Here is a 17,355-nt window from a genome sequence, read left to right as displayed (position 1 = left end):
GACATGCAGAATGTTTTAATGCCCCCATTAATAAAATGTATATAAACGTACTATATTCATCTTTAAGGGTAATAATGTGTATGTTAGATTGTGACTGCTATCAGGCTAACATCTACTATAGGCAATGATGTAGTGCAAAACAATAGGTGTGTAAACTGTTGGGCAACAAAAAAAGGTGGGTAAACTGTGTTTACTTGCATTTAACCTGCACTACACCACTGACTGTAGGACTGATAAAGACGGTTCTTTTCTATAAAAAAGGTGAGTAAACTGTGTTTACTTGCGTTTACCCTCCACTACACCATTGACTGTAGGACTGATAAAGACGGTTCTTTTCTATATTCTTGAGACCGTAACATGGTTTCCCTATATTTCAAACACGTGTAATTCACATTTTCAGAGATGTCTTCTACTCTGGAAATAATTCCTCCACAGTTCTTAGCTAATTGGCCTAATTACTTCATTAATTAGAAGGTGTCAAATTGAAGTCCTGTCAAACTGGCCACAGCGGGTGTGTATGAAATAGCCTATAGTTAAATAGCCATAGTGAATTATGGACATCAGTGTGAAAAGACCTTGACAAACTCTGAAATGCATCCAATTAAATCTGTAATGGGATCACTTAATTGACAGCTACATTACATATGAGAATGTGACCTTGTGACCTCAGAGTTAGAATTTGACATCCTTTATCTGAAGTGTTTGACAAGGTGAAGCAGTTTGATTAAAGTAAATTTTACCCATGCGAGCATATTGTCTTTCTCCTTTACAGGTATAGCATGCTCAAGAGGATTATATTAATCAAGCATGACTATTGAGGTAAGTACCTGTTCAATTGCAAGCACATCATGTCAGTTCATAAATTGTAGTGAGCATTATGGCTCTATGATTTCATGACAGGGAGTCCATCTTGAAGCAACAGCTAACATGCTGTTCCGAGGTCCTTGGAAACATTTTGGACAGTGAAAATGTTTCATATATTTTCGACATCAGAAACATCTGATCATTCATAGAGCACATAAACAAACCCAATTGTTGGGCCACTGATTCTCTGGTTCCATAGATGACTTTCTATGAGGTAAATTTGGGTGAACTATCCATTTAAATAATCCATCTTCTTTGTATTCACTGAATGTTTTTCCCAGGACTACAACAAGCTGCCACTAAGCATCACAAGTAGACCTTGTAATCTATATTTTATTTGAGTTTTTAATTTTAATTACACTGATACGTCTATTTTCTCACTAACAGGTCTGCCACCAGGCTCACCAGCAGCAACCATCCAGTATCAGTCCCTTCCCTTCTGAGGCAGCTTCTTATACAGTCCTGGTGGGGTACTGACAGTCAGCCTTCCGCCCAGAAATTTCTGGGAGCAGGGCCAACATTTCCTCTCTGGATCAACTCCATGGTAACGGTTCTGTTTCTTATACGAGCTGTGCCTCGGGTCATGAAGATACGTGTGTATTCCATCCATGAATCATGGATCACATGTGGCCTATGTTGATCATTTTGTAATGACAATTATTAATTTTATGGACCTATTTACATAACAGATTGTTTGGACAATTACCATAAACCAGGTTTTTAGTTTAGCATGTTAACATGTTTAAAAAAAAGTATCTGATATGCCAAAATGTTCTTAGATTACAGTTGGAAAATCAACTGAAAGAAATGTTATAAAATCCCATGTGTATCCCAAATATCTTAACCCAAATGCACCACTAGATTGCACTGTTTACGCTTTCTGTTTATATGCCGGCTGGTTATCAGAATAACTCTGGATAATGGAAAGCAGAGACCCCTGGTGGAAAGAGATAGTATTACTTATTTTGCCCGTGAAAAGAAATTCAATAACTACTTTCTTTTTGAAATCACAGAAAATCACTCACACAAACGCATGTGCATTGTGCACACACATCAAGGCACTTTCAAACATTTTCTAGGGCCAATAGGTCAAACCATCAACTTTTATGGTACAGCATAGGCTACCTATTGTTAATTTCAATATGGGGGTAACATAAATTAAATTATGGAAATATTCTCTAAAGAAATAGTATAATATTATCAGGACTATTACATTTTGATAACATTCTGTTAATTGAAATCCTGAAAATGACCTGCTGGAGCAAAAAGGAAAGAGCCAACATGTCTAATAAAATATCCCTGGGGTCCATATATACTAGTACTTACACAGGGATTCAATCAGTGGTATCAGATTAATAAAAGGGAGCAACACATTTTTTAATTGGGGCATTGTTCCCTGATAATCTATCAGAACAATACTATTTGGTCGATGAAATAACACATCACTAAGGTACTGTCAAGGAGATGGCTTCTAAATGTTATTCTACATTAGGTCAAGGTCTTAAGTTATCAATGCATATTATGAGAAGTCATTGAAAACAAACATACGTTATTTCATGGTCAATTATAATGCTGGATATTCAAGCCAGTTACACCAAGCACAACACAGTGGTCTCAGTCTTTCAAAAGTTCAATATTTCTAAGTCAATGCATTTCGTGACTTGCGTCTTTGAACGGAGTACAGTATAGGCTATTGTTGACCTCCATGCTGACAAATGATTAAAGTCCTCACGACATAGATTATTTGTTAAATAATATTTAACATCAAGCAAATGCATTTACTGCACTTCGAATGAACCGATTTTGGCACCAAGTTTCAAACATTTCTGCTTTCCACCCTTTTTCATATTTCCTTGTCTCTAGCTCTGAGAGAGTGTGAAGCTATTCATGAAGTATTCTTGACAAAATGCATTATAATGGGAGGCCAGGTATTTTATCAAATCAAATGTCTCATATGAGCCATAAAAAGATGTCACATAACAGTTGTGCGTATTGTAAATTCACTATTGAATGTACGTGCGTATTTCTACAGGGCTAAATTAGTGTCAAATGTGAGTTTACGGGTTAAATCATCTTAGAATATTAGAATGTATTATTGTTTAACTTTCAATTATGATCAATGACTCAAACTTAATATACTGTATCATAGACTACTGAAGACAAGTAAAAGTCCACTAAATTCGTATTATGCACATGAGAACACAATCATTGTCTGTAAATGGATCAAGACACTTTTGCTTAGCATTATCAAGTGGTCCTAAATTGCACGGCTGGTGTCAGTTAAATTCCATTAAATTAAAGATCCAAATCATTATATAGGCCTATAAGAATTGATCAAGTACTCTATTTCACTGAATTACGCCATAATGTCTTTACTGAACTGACCGAAATTAAAATGCAATGGACCAAAACCCTCTTTTGTCGCTGTAGCCTGGTAGTTGCTGCAACCACGGTACCCCAAAAAGCAGAGGAAAAGACTGGAGTGGAGTTGACTGGAGAAACCCAGACTGGCTCAGTTTCAAACGCCTATTCAGATGGGATTTGTCCACGCCAGGGCGATCAGGGTGATGAACCAGTAACCAGTAATTAAACCCCAAAAGCAATCGTCTCCTTGGCCCTTTCAACGTCTCGTCACTGGTCAAGGAGACTTGGCCACTTTAAAGGAAAGTGCGGACAGTGGGACAGATCAATAATCTAGGCCCCTCAAACTCAACTCCGGACCTCGAAACCAGCTCCACTGCATTTTTTCATTGTTCCCCTTTAATCAAGGATTTGTTTAGACCTGGGACACCAGATGTGTGCAATTAATTATCAGAACAGAAAACCAGCAAGCTCCGGACCTCTTAGGGTAAGAGTTGAGTACCTCTGATCTAGGCTATAAGTAGATAACCAGCATGTCCTAAACTAGTTTCACTCTATTTCTCCAATAAGTTACATGTTTATGGACAAATACACGTGTAAATGACACGTAGCCTACGTAACGGATTTATTTTACCATTATTCACGATTAATTTCCCTGGGATATGACATTATGTGATGTAACATCATTGTACATTAATGGGTTATATAAGGGATAATAAACGAGGGGCTATGCGTTCTATGGAAAATAATATTGAACGACGTGTACGGTGTGTTCCACGACGCGCACCCCCACCCCACACCGGGTGAACGTTTTGTTTTTTTCCTTAGCACTACGCAGCTGATTCAAATAATCAAAGCTTGATGATGAGTTGGCTATTTGATTCAGCTGTGTAGTGCTAGGGCAAAAAAAAAAAAAACGTGCACGGGAGGGGCCTAGGACCGACTTTGGGAAACCTTGGTCAATTGATAAAATGTGTCGGGAATATTTAGTTATTAGGCCTATACAGTATGTTAAACAGATCTACATAATCTAACCTAAAGGAAAACACTATAAAAGTTGGATATGTCCTGGCCAGAAAAACCTTCTCAGAGTTGAGACCAGTGTGCCGCACAATTTTCACTAACAGCTTTCCAGACTAAATAGGAAGTGGTCAGTAGCCTAACCTTTATCCGCATCCTCGGGGACCCCCTTAGTGTTTTCTCCCTCCGTTTGTTTTTCAAAGGCCAACAGGAAGCAGCAGTATCCCACATGACCCCTGCATTGTTACAGAGCAGATATCACAGCCATTCAATAGAGCACATCTGCGTGCTGCTGATCTGAGACTATGATCTGTGAGCTGCAGCCAACGCTTTAGCGTTCATTCACAAATCCCTCTGACCCTCTAGCGTATAACCCTTTCTGAAGGGGAAGATAAACCAAATAGAAAGATACATTTACCCGAATAGAATGTTTTGGCTGGGCTAGGAGAGCTAGGATGGAAGTAACGAAAATGGGCATCAGGTAGGCCTAATAAATATGGCTGGAGATTATTCCGTTCAAATAGGCTAGACTAGAATTATTAGACTCATAAGGCAATATTTTCCCAACTGTTTAGGCTAAGTCATGATGCAGATTTTTTTATTTATTGAGTTGAATAATCATAATAGCCTATACAGAAAAGTGTTTAAGGAAAAGGTGCATAGAGGTTGGTTGAACTGCGATGTTTTAAATATGAGCAGTTAATTATCATTTTGAAAAAAATATGAGTTGGCCTAAGACCAACTCTGTAAAGGGACGGATTGCACATTTGCAATCAATAGCCTACGCCTAATTGTATTTCTGTTTTACAGACAGATTTGCAGATTGAGAGTTGAGGATGTCACCATGAAGCACAGAAATGTCCATGAAATCTATTTCAATGGCTAATATTCACATCTCTGCACATTTGTTCATCTTTGCACTTCAATTGCAATATTAGGTTATATAAGGTTTTGCTCAATTACACAAGTCATAGTCACCATTTCAGTAGGCTATCGAATCTGCATGAGCTTAATATAAAATAAACATTACACCCATGTTGGGGTTTATTAATTAGCTAAAGTTACTGCTCAAAAGTGAAGTAAGTATTTGGACTTTTGACTGTAAATCCTCGGGAAAGCGGTTAAATAAAAGGTAATTGAAGGGAGGATCTACTTTCTATCACCTGCCCTGATTTAAATGACGGAAAAGTAGGCTAGGCCTATAGAATGTCCTTCTAGGATCCTTGTTTTGCCTGAGAAGTTCAAAGCAGGTTAAACGACATTTCGAATAATGGAGTAGCCATAATACAGGCTCAACAAAACCCATCTGACATCTGCTTGGACCTCTGACAACTTCAAGCTGTCTTTTCGATTACAGGCTCCGACTTCACCAATGAGTTCTGGTAAATGTGCAAATAAGCATTGTAGAACAGCGTAAATCATTTCAAATAACGTCAACACGTCTGCGGCACATCAGTTTCAATTGGAACACGAATGCAGTATTCCCCCAAAAGTTTTTCAGCCAATTGGAATTTCCGTGTTTGCTTCGTCACATGTAGCCTATACCTCACCGTCCATGATAAAAGTGAGCGTTTCAAAAGCTGTTCATAAGCAAAGCACGTTGTCCTTTTAAGTGCTATTAAATGTTGCATTTAATGTTTGGTGCAGGTGCACTTTTTTAAATGTTTATACCTTAATCAATATGGCATCAATATGATATGCAAACATAGTCATAATAGCCTGTATCACGACAGAAATACCCCAAACAAAACTAATCACAAACATATATTGAGACACTAGGTCTACATTTTTTTTTGGGGGGGTAGAAATTATTCAAAACCTTTTATGATTTAATACAGCCATATAACGCAAAGATTTGACACTATTTCGTGAACACATTTTTTTCCCACCTGTTTTTGATAGACCTATATGCAAAGGTTTTCTATTCGTGATGTATAAACCCATAACCTCTACATCCATCTATTAAGACAATGAAAAGGGGAAAATAGATCAGCTCAATCCAACTCAATATTCTCAAACAGCAGCCAGTTTTGGACATTTCATATTTTAAAAGTAGCAGTCGAAAACATGTATTTTCGTATTAGTTGGACTTACAAGCACTCCCATCAAAACACGACAGCCTTAGGTCATCATTATCAATAGGCTATTCTCGTGCATTATTTTGTACAGTAATCTTTTGCGGATCGTTGATAACATTTGGAGTAACTTTTGTCTTCTACATCCCCCAACTATAGGCCAACAAACACAAAATATGGATTCAGGTATATGACCTCTTCCAACAATAGGCTACATCGAGTTTTTTGGTGATGCTATAGGCAATAGTTATCAAAAATAGAAAATAACGATGCGCTCAATACAGCTCTATTAGTATAACCTACTGCACACCTATAGTGCACCAATTTTGAAGTGCAAGATGCGCTCTTGTTAACAGGAGTTAATTTCGCTCGGCATATGTCGAAATGACCCACTTCGATTGTAGGCATATATGACAGTTAGACAGTATATAGACCCACTATACAGTCAAAAATGCCATGTGGGACTTTTGCAAATAATCATAAGATATAGTTATTTGGCCATAAAGGATTTAGGTTTGTCTTTAAAAAATAATAACAGACATTGCTGAAACAAATTTGCATCCCACTTAAGAGAGAACGAGTTGGCCTATGTGGGCTAGCCTAGGCTATGCTGCTCTGCAAAATACCTCACCACAAACCTTGAATGAGCATTCATGATTATTCATTAGCCTATAGTCTATCCTGTTTGGGCTAATGGCTGCATTTTACCTAAAGACTGGACCTGAGGACATCACCCATGGCTTAGGCCAATGAGAGAAGACTAGGCTTCAATTCTTAACTGCAACATGTGAAATCACAGCATTGTGTTGCATCGCCAATATTTAAAGCGCCACGGTCCTTTTTAAGCGCAACCCAATTTTGGTTCATGAATGGACTTAAAGACCAAACAGTTAGTCAGCGCCCACTAGGGCAACAATCTTTATGTAGAATTGTAGCCAATCAGTTAATTAGAAAACCAGACACCAACGACGGATGACTATTATGCACCATCTTTGATTAGGCTACTTTGACACCATAGGCGAATATGAAATTCCCCATGTAATTTGAAATATAGGACTGCTTCAAGTGCAATAGCCGAAAAAACGAGTAGCCTCGCAAGTGAACCACCCATCATGTGCACCTAGTCGGGAAACACCGCTGGGAACTTATTCGGTAATTTTGGGGACTGCTAAAGCGTTTAGCGAGTGCTGGCTCATCCCTATATGTTTGGTAATCGTCTCCATCAATATGATGCAACTATTTTCAATTCGAAAAACATAGGCCTATTTGAGGTTCACACCCCACCCCCATTCGGGGATACCCCTTTTCATGGGCATGCCTAGTGCTCTTTGAACTGAGAAACCAACGAAATGATTTCTCTATAGCCTTACAAAAAACTCTGCAGAAAATACTTTGGTTTTGATTATAAAAAAATTACCTGGGATGGCTGACTGAATCGGAAATAGTGTCCTACTTGTTTATGTTTTTTTTAATACTAGAGTTTTGGGAATTGGGAGTATGGGTGCTGTCAAGTGTAGAGTCATCGGTCATGTGGTAACATTTCAGGAACTCTATTGGTCCAAGGCACGTGTCTTGGATACCGGACGGCAACGTCACTGGGGGGACTCGTAGCCTATTAAAAATAAGAACCAAAATCCATAGTGGAAGTATTTCAGGAGCAGTTAGCACCTCTATCTACTCGTAGTTTAGAAGTTGAAGCATTAATGTTGGATTTGTCCTAAAAGGGAACCACTACAACTCAGCATTTTATATGGTAGGCTACTTCCTCAACAAATATCAACCATAGCCAGGCGGAGAAATACATTTTAAAGTATGTTTTTTCTTTGTGAAAAAGGCAAGAGGCGGATTTTCAGTAGGCCTACTACCACAACTAGATACTGAAAAAAACTGAACTAGTTTTTATTTCCTATTCCGTTTGATTGAAAAACGCATTGGACGAGGAATAAACTAGAAACCTCATAAATTCATATTTATACTTTTGTGTGGGAGAGCGAGAAAAGTGCCACAATTGGACATTGAGTATTTCACTATGGAAGAAAATTCTAATGGCAATAGAGAGCATCAAGATTCGGGCGAAGAGTCCAACAGAGCTATTCTTCCTCTTCTCCAAGCACCTGGGAACCAGCAACCGCACCGGATCACCAACTTTTATATTGATAATATTTTACGACCAGACTTTGGACGGAGGAAAGATGGGACTTTTAATTATGATGAGAATCACCTCAATGGACGAGAGAATAGTCCTGGCCTTCCCCCAAAAACTGGGCAGTTCGGTGGGACGGTGTCAGGGGAAGGAACATCGAATTCTCGTTCAGTCAGTGAGCCAAAAAAAGCAGATATTGTTGCAGATACGCTTCTCAAGCCCGGAGAAGAAATTGGAGATCAGTGCCTGAGCTCCGACTCGGAAAGTTCTCATGCCAATTCTGCACCTTCGTCGAAACCTATGCTCTGGCCAGCCTGGGTGTATTGTACAAGATATTCGGACCGACCATCATCAGGTAACGTCTAGTATTTTTATTGCCTTATTATTTAGTCCGAATATGAATACCATGAGCCATTGGATCGCTTTAGTGCAATATAAACTGACTTGGTGAACTAAATATGTCGAAAAATAAACCTGAAACCACATCCTGCAGCCACATAATACAAGGATTTAAAGTATCCCTTTGTGTAACATATTTTCAAGGCTTTGTCCTGAACTTTTAGGAAATTAATAAAATAATATTCTACATCTTTTTTTTACCTGCCAATTAATGAAAAAATATTCCGAATTTATCCATAACTACAGAATACCTCGATTATCCTATGAATTCTGATTTGATAATATTGGCGGTTACAAACCAAATAGCCTATATATCAGGCTACTACAAGTACATTTTATTTTTACTGTTAGCCTATTATAAGTCTATTGTCACCATACAAATATTTGGCTAGTCATGCAATTATTATCAAGCTGACAATTCCAGTTGAATTATAAAGAGGGAAAAAAAAGAAAATGAAGAAGAAAAAATAGAAGTAAATCATTTTTGGAGAAAAAAGGTTTGAATCTATCGAAATATTAAAAATATCGAAGTAGTAAACTTTCAAAGTAACTTTTAAAGCAGTAGTGAAACGTTTACACCATTGTTCCTCAGTAGTCTTTAGAAAAACGTATCATTTGAATTTAGTTTACAATTGAGCGAGGCAAAAAGTGTATTCCGTCCACATGCAATATAATATTAGTACAATTAGAGTGCAAAGTTTGGAGAAAAGAACTGGGGAAAATATTAGGAATAAAACTTTAGCTACTTTTACTTCTCTCCTCTGATATATTTAGCCTGTAGTTGTCATAATATTCTCAAACTATTCTCATATTAGGTCTAGGCCTAGCTGCTGGTTGTGATTAATAATGTCAATCTTCCATTATGGCCTATAGCCGAATGTTTGTTTTATTTATTTTTTCTTCAACTTCAGAAGTGTATCAGAGCAACTATTATAGTTGGCCATTTTCATTTAGTTGGCCATTTTCATTTAATTTCTAGTTACTAGTTAACATCGTTTATTAAACTTAGGAATTGTCATATTGCACTATTAATTTAGCTTTAGAAGCACTAACAAAGTTAATATTGTTAATATCCCATTGTCGTATAACATGTTGCCTATAGTCCCTATATTATGCATAATGGAATGAATACATTAACTTCTCCGAACAATTCAAAAATAATAGGCAAACAAAAGAACGTTTCATTATGCTACTAAACAAAAAACGTTCCCACTGTTTAAACTTAGTCTTAAATAGCATAGGCGTGCATTTCACGAAATAAACGGAATAAAAACCATTCCAGAAAATGGAGGGTATTTTGCAGTACGAAAAAAATATGCTTCGATGGAAGATGGGCCAATTGAGCATAATAATATTCAAATGCTATATTGTGAAGCCAATAAACGTGTAGCTGCGAATCGATCTCTTATTTGGTGTAGAACTAGTCTACTCCAAACAGCAGAGTTTCAATAAATGTTTACAATATTCATTACACATTTATGAAAATGCAAGCTTATAAATGTAGTTCCTATGGTAACAGTGAGAAAGGGGCGCCTATACCGCCTCCCTCTAACCCCACACCAATCAACATCATCGTCTACTATGCACACAAAACCCCGCACCCTTTTAGAATAGGCTACACTAAATTATAATGACATTTAGGCCTATAGTTTATTGTGCCTATATTGGAAATGTGGCTCATATTAATACCAACACAATACTTATTCTACTAGCCTGCTACTAAAGGCCCATATGGCTTACCAGGCCTCCTTGGCTACTAGGCCTACAACTAGGCCTATTCTTGCATGTTACTAGGTTCTGATGATCATCATATTAATTAGTCTGACATTAGTGATCATGTTATTGAGGACGATGAAGTTATACTTTTTTTCGTTTCAAAGTTTGGTCATTGAATGTATTCTAATCTACAGGGCCAAGATCTCGAAAACCAAAGAAGTCGACCACGACAACGACACCAAGCAAGGATGACAAGCGTCCAAGAACGGCCTTCACAGCAGAACAGCTCCAGAGACTAAAAACGGAGTTTCAGACTAATCGGTACCTGACCGAACAGAGAAGACAAAGTCTGGCACAAGAACTCGGCCTCAACGAATCTCAAATTAAAATCTGGTTTCAAAACAAGAGGGCCAAAATAAAGAAGGCTACTGGAAATAAAAACTCTTTAGCCTTGCACCTGATGGCACAAGGACTATACAATCATGCCACATCATCTAAGGATGAAAAATCAGACAGCGATTGAAGAAAAATAAACAATGCAATAAATAACTTTAAAGGGCCAGTGTACATAATACCAGCATATATTTAAACATGAATGAGACAGGATTTTGCAATTTTCTGTAGCCTATATACAGTATATAGGGACTAAACCATTTTGTGTTGTAACACTTGCCATGTACTCCCTGAAACTTTAGAATGCTTCATCATCATTAAAGTTTGTTGGGTTTTTGTTGGGTTTTTAGCAAGTTGTTCTTTTTTTTTTTTTGGTAGGCGTACTTGACTTTGTGGACACGTTTAACGAAATAATGAAAACAGGCTGAAGTCCAAAGATTTTTTCTGCTGCATTTTGCAAACTGTGAATTTAAATAGCCTAAATTGTGTTTATCTATGATTTAAATTTTTATCACACTGTTTCGTTGTATTTTGATGTTTATGTTGAAAATACATTTGAGGTTCCTTTGTTTTGTGTAAAAAATACAGCCTTTCTGAGTTGATATGGAGGGACCATACGCATTGAATTATGCGTATTATCTGATAAGAATGTCTTTTTATATTCGAGTTCTGCATTAGCTAGGCTATAGTTCTCGTGAGCATTACATTTGAATTATTTCAGCAAAATAATTCCGCTTTGGGTAGGCCTAGACTACTTTTAGGCTATTGATATGAGACAGATTTGATAAATATATTCAACAGGCCTATACGTTACTTTAAACTTGACCCAAACTATAGAAATGAGTTGAGGCTTAAAAGGAATGTAACTTAACTTTCACTAAAGGACCTCTGTTGAAATAGATAGCATATTGTAAGAAAAACAAAACAGTATTATATAAACCGAAATATGTGTCTGGTATGCAAGCGCACAACACCAACTTCCATTGGTTAACAATGCTACGATGCAACCAAAAGTTTAAGTCATGCGCGCTTAGCTCATATCCAATGGGTTTTAAATAGGGAGGAGTGGTGGGTGGCAACAACTGGAATTGAACAGATATCCATTTTGAAATTATCATGGAAATGCAATCGTTTTGGGTCAGTTCCACTACCAACAAAATACATTTTTACCCCGGCTCAAATCAGGATTTCAGTGCCAAGTGAAGCCTATACGGACTGCATGTCTTCATTTCAATCATTATAGTTTTATTAACAACTTCAGGGATGAAGTAACGTCAACGGGCGTCATATATAGGTTTACTGTACAAATAATGTAGGCAATAGATACGGTAAAGAGGTCAATCGAACTCGACCAAATCACTGGAATTGCCATGGAAACGATTAGGGGAAAGGGCCATGGGGTCAAGATCCCGAGTCTCATTGTCCCCCAGCAAAAGTAGCCTAAATTTAGGCTATTGTTTATATGTGTATTTCACACTATGTTGAGGTAAAACTCGGAGTATAATGCGTGTATGGATGTCAACCACACACACATGTTCATGTAATCGTTACCAATCAACTGCATTACAGTTACAAACGAATTTGACTACCACCACCGATTTCTGTACGCTAGCTATGCTAACCAGTTTATACGAGCAGGAGTTAGCATTTAGCAGTCACTTCTTCTAAACCTGAAAAGGGACAACTTCTACATGTTATGCAGCGAAAACAGCCAAATATATCCAAAATCGGACTTAAGTAACCACATTGTGGGCCTGTTACAATATATGACGGATTTAAAGAAAATCCACTTTGTTAGAGCAGATCTGTTGAATGTGCGCCAATCTGGTCTGCGTTCCATTGAATCCTTTACCGCACCTATCTATATCAAATAGTCCATGCGTTCTATAGTATGAAATCCATATTATTTGCAAATAACATAACATTCATATTTATGAACAATACTCATAGTCTACGTGGTCATGTTTCTCGAAAAGAGACTTCTGGAATGTTTACATAACTTATTTATCTTGCAATACCTTGTTTTTGTGAATGAAACGTTTAGAGGCCTTTGCATGAAAGCTGCAATCTGTCACCTGTATATCATGTGAGACAAACGTTGCTGTATCCATACCAAATTGTGGTCTTATGATGTGAATTTATCTTTCATTGTCAATATTAAAGTGTGTGTAAATTAAAATCCAAACTTAAAACACACTTTGCCTTAAAAGTTCCGTAAATGAACTTTTCTTATGAGTACTGTGCTACAAAGAACTAACACATTACAAGTTTCTATCAGGAATGGGCTATTACCATTAGAGATGGTATACAACGTGAATTTACAACATCATTTTGAAACCTGTATAAAGAAGGACAAAGTTTTGGTTGTGTTTTTTCCCCCCCAGTATTCTTTGATATCAGACAAATGTAAATAATTTGTATCATAACTGTGTATTTAACTGTAAGTAAATAAACCACAAGAATACTAACACACTTTTAAATCCTTTATTTTCTTTTGTGCTTATAAACAATAAACAACATAATCAGTACTCTAAAAATACAGGCTGACTAATAGCCTACTGTTAATTCAGAAACATCCACTCTGGGAATAATTTCTGAGGCATAAATGTGATATGGCCAAGTCACATGTGTGTTGAAACAACGTAATACCAATTAGCATAACAATTACTGGCCTGTCTTGAAGGTTAATGAGACAGCAAGGGAAATTTCATTCTGCTAAACAGTACAGAACAAAATGTGGGCAATAGGGCAACTTCAAAATATTTTCCTCTAATAAGCAGTTGGTAAGTTTTTGGAATATACTATGATGCGAGTTCACTGTTGGATGGGCTAGCTCTCAATAGACATATGTGGACTTGTTTTCTCATAAAAGAGTAAACCGCATTGTGTAATTGGCTATTTGCAGGTGGTCCTCAGCTAAATAAACCTTGAAAGAATACATTATTTCATGCATCAAAATTTTGGTTATACTTTATTTCACAGTCTGCAATTAAAGTGTTTACATAGACATTAAATGCTAGTAATGGCCTACTGTAATAGGGCTACTTGCAGAGTTCAAGTTCCTTAAAAAAAAGTTGAATTGTTCAAAATGAACAGAATTCAAACATGGTATATAGAGAAAGTATCTCGTCCCCAATGACAATGGAAAATATGACTGTTAGTTTCACCAGGCAAACAGTCTAAAATGTATTTACTAAATGAAAACTACTACCGAAATGTTGACCACAAAAAAAGTTACACATGAACTTGCACCAAGGCGCACCATGATGTTATAGACAGCCTAAGTGATATGCAGCATAGTACACCTCATTTTAGTCGGGTGACCACCCCACAAGTCATAGCGAAGTCAAAATACAGATTTCCATTTCTCAAGTCAACGGTGCACTATGCTGAATGCAAGCCACCTATACTTAGTTGTCATGAATAGAGCTTAGGAGCCTAACATGAAGACCCAGCATCTCAACAGCAAAATGTAGTACAGTTGTACACATTATTTCTGTATCCCAGAAATTGCTTAAATGTGCCAAAACTCTTTAAGGATCTCAAAGTGTTGTAGGAATCCCATGACAGCATCTTCACTCAGTTGCTACAAATAACATTTACCTTGAAATAATTTGCTCTGTCAGACATGTCCATAGCAGATAACAAAGTGGGAATTAAAAGCTTATGGAAACATTCAAACTAGTAGGTTCAATAGGATACATATCCTCATTAAATGAACATTGAGACTTTTCTGTGTTGTTTGGAAACAGAGAAGTTAATAACCCAGAATGTTGAGAGCTATCCCATCCCCAGTTTCTGCCTGTAACGGAGTCTCTTATCAACAAGATCAATTTCCCCTAACATACATCAACCAAGTAAGGTTGGTCAAATCCAGATCACAATGACACCTTTTCAATATGATCATAATACACTATACTCATGTTGATTTCAAAACTGCCATACATAACCAAGCAATTCAAACGCAATCAAATATGACTGAACTTCAGTCACCAATACAGGTTACAACACTCTGCGGTCTCAGTATTACCTGATGCTTTAAAAAAAAATAGAAAAGGATCCAAACACAAAAGGGAGAATTATCTGTGCGGACCATTCGCAGTATTGACCTGCTCCTCAATGCCCCAGAACCTCATCTGCATTTCTATTCTTTCCCAGCTTGTATGTGGAAGTAACACCCAACGGTCACTGACTTGATGAGCTCTCTGGGTTGAGAAAAGCTGGTGCCTCTCAGACGCTGAGCTGAGCAACTTGGTTGGTTCCTCAATGGAGTCTGTGGCCGGGAGCCCGATGAAGGTCAAAGCCTTCGGTCACAGCTGCAGGAGGCTCATTCCCTTTAACCCATCACTTCTTCTACACATCAGAATTCAAAATGTCCCTAAAAAGGAGTCTCATAAAATTATGTAAATATCAAAATGTTCTAAAAAAATCCATCCTCAATAAGCTTGTACCTCAACTCTCAATAACAGTGATGAATGATGTCTATTGAGCACCTCAAAAATATGATGGGGAACAAATTACGCTAGCCCCTCCCCACCCCAGTCCAAAATTTGAGAATTTAGCAGTACATTTTTTTACTGAAATCTAGAGCCATAATCATTATGCTTAATTCTACAGATGTAGATGTTTGATGACTGTTTTGATGCTGAAAATGTTCTTATACATCAGTAAATGCAAAATTGTAGTGTATTCAAAGTTTAAAAAGGCTTCTAAAGTGTGTAATTTCCACTTTAAAAGTGTCAGAATTGATTTGCCCTAACAAAAAAATACATCAACCCTTACAAAAAAAATCTCCATTAATTTTCATCCACATTTCCTGTCGCTGCAGGATTATTTTGTTGTTGTAGCAAACTGGCTAAAATTAAGATCTGTCAAAAAAGGTGTATTTTTCTGCATATTTTTCTGTATCCTCCTGACTGGTAGTTACATTTTTTTGTAGAATTAAATATGCTTCTCTGCATCTCTGCACTAATGTGGGTAAAATATTGAAAGGAATGTGAGTCATGCCAGCTAAGATAGTTCCTTTGCAGTATGCTGGGGCACGTACCACGAAACAAGTTAGCTATTCTAAAAGCATTGATAGCCTGAAATGGCTTCTTGGTAGCTAGTCATGAGTTTGGGAACCTAGATGTCTTAGGTAAAGCCAACTTCATAAAACGGCTAGGTGGCTAGTAGTATTACAACAGGACCAATCTGAGGGAGCACGTGCCCCCTATGGGCATGACACCTCTGCATCTGAGCATCAACAACACAACTGAGCATCAACAACACACAAGTGGTCAAATCATTTCTGAATTAGATAGTCTTCCTGGACCATTGAAATTACATTTGAGAAATAGTTTATCATAGTCCTTATAACCTGTGTGAGGGTTGCATTTCCTCTGAGAAACCCCCTCCAGGAGTCCACTCAGCATACTGCAAAGGAACTAACATGCATAGGAAATGAGCATTTAGTGGTCCAGTTTGTCCAGCCATTTAGAGCCCCTTGCCAACAGCACCTTGGTAACCCTTGATCTGTCATGAAGTTAAGCTCAAGCCCTAGACACCCAGAGACAGCTATACACATAAAGCTGACACTTTCTTAAACCAGAATAAACTCCCAAAACACAATTTCTAGGAAATTGCAACAAGTTGAAGACTTCTGTTTAGGGAGATTGGGAACCTATATGTGCTAGCTAAAGCCAACTTCATAAAATTGCTAGGTGGTTAGTAGTATTAGAGAATAATCTTTTGAAATATTATTTTTTTCTTCAACAGGACAAATCTGTGCATCAAGTACACAACAAGTCCATGGAGAACTCTTCATGTTGATGAAAGTTAAAGTTTGGATAGTAAGTTCTAACACATTTTCATTGCCTGCCTCGACCTGAAAATTATTTGACCACTCCAGCCACCACTAGTTACAAGACCTTAAAAAAGGTCCACATTCAAATGCCCAAAGACAACTAAATAAATAGCTTGCCCTACGTGTTAGTTATCATAAGTTCACATATCCTGTGCCATAAAATTTAACCTCTTCCAATTGGCAGAGGCAAAGGGCAGTCTGATTCAAAAAGAACATACATATCAGAAAAGTATTGGATGCCTCGTGTGTCTCAAACAAAAGACCCATCCTGTCCCTTCCCCCCACTGAGTTATTCATCCATAGTTTTTAAACGCTTCCTAGTCAAACTTGAATATGGAATGAAGAGCTAGGGCTTTGTGGCGGAAATATAATTAAGCTGGTGAAAGATGTATATGGTGAAGAATAGGGATGACATCAGGCCAATTTCACACTTGGCACTCGGATGGCCGGGCCCAAGCTAGGCTCTTGCCACGCAACACAGATCAAAGCACACTGCCACTACCAAAAAGGCAAAAGAGGACTTAAGTATGCTAATCTCC

At 37.5% G+C, this 17,355-nt stretch overlaps 1 protein-coding gene across 1 annotated transcript; it reads left to right on the top strand.

Annotated features, from left to right (window-relative positions):
- The first annotated feature begins 7,637 nt into the window (after window positions 1–7,637).
- Window positions 7,638–13,443, top strand: LOC112226909 (homeobox protein engrailed-2b-like). The gene is made up of 2 exons (XM_024391574.2): window positions 7,638–8,818; window positions 10,773–13,443. Exons 1-2 carry the CDS (start codon window positions 8,350–8,352, stop codon window positions 11,099–11,101), a joined length of 798 nt encoding a protein of 265 aa, XP_024247342.1. The 5' UTR covers window positions 7,638–8,349; the 3' UTR covers window positions 11,102–13,443.
- Window positions 13,444–17,355: the final 3,912 nt, after the last annotated feature.

Source organism: Oncorhynchus tshawytscha, linkage group LG28, assembly GCF_018296145.1.
Source record: "Oncorhynchus tshawytscha isolate Ot180627B linkage group LG28, Otsh_v2.0, whole genome shotgun sequence".
Classification (NCBI taxonomy): Eukaryota; Metazoa; Chordata; class Actinopteri; order Salmoniformes; family Salmonidae; genus Oncorhynchus; species Oncorhynchus tshawytscha.
The sequence above is the reverse complement of the archived record's forward strand: the minus strand, read 5'-3'. Positions and strand labels throughout refer to the sequence as shown.

What these genes read in the sequence shown, in the direction of transcription:
- LOC112226909 (XM_024391574.2), top strand. Translation starts at nt 8,350, where the DNA reads ATGGAAGAAAATTCTAATGGCAATAGAGAGCATCAAGATTCGGGCGAA. An exon ending in TTCGGACCGACCATCATCAG is followed by an intron (nt 8,819 to 10,772) that starts GTAACGTCTAGT and finishes TCTAATCTACAG; the next exon opens with GGCCAAGATCTCGAAAACCA.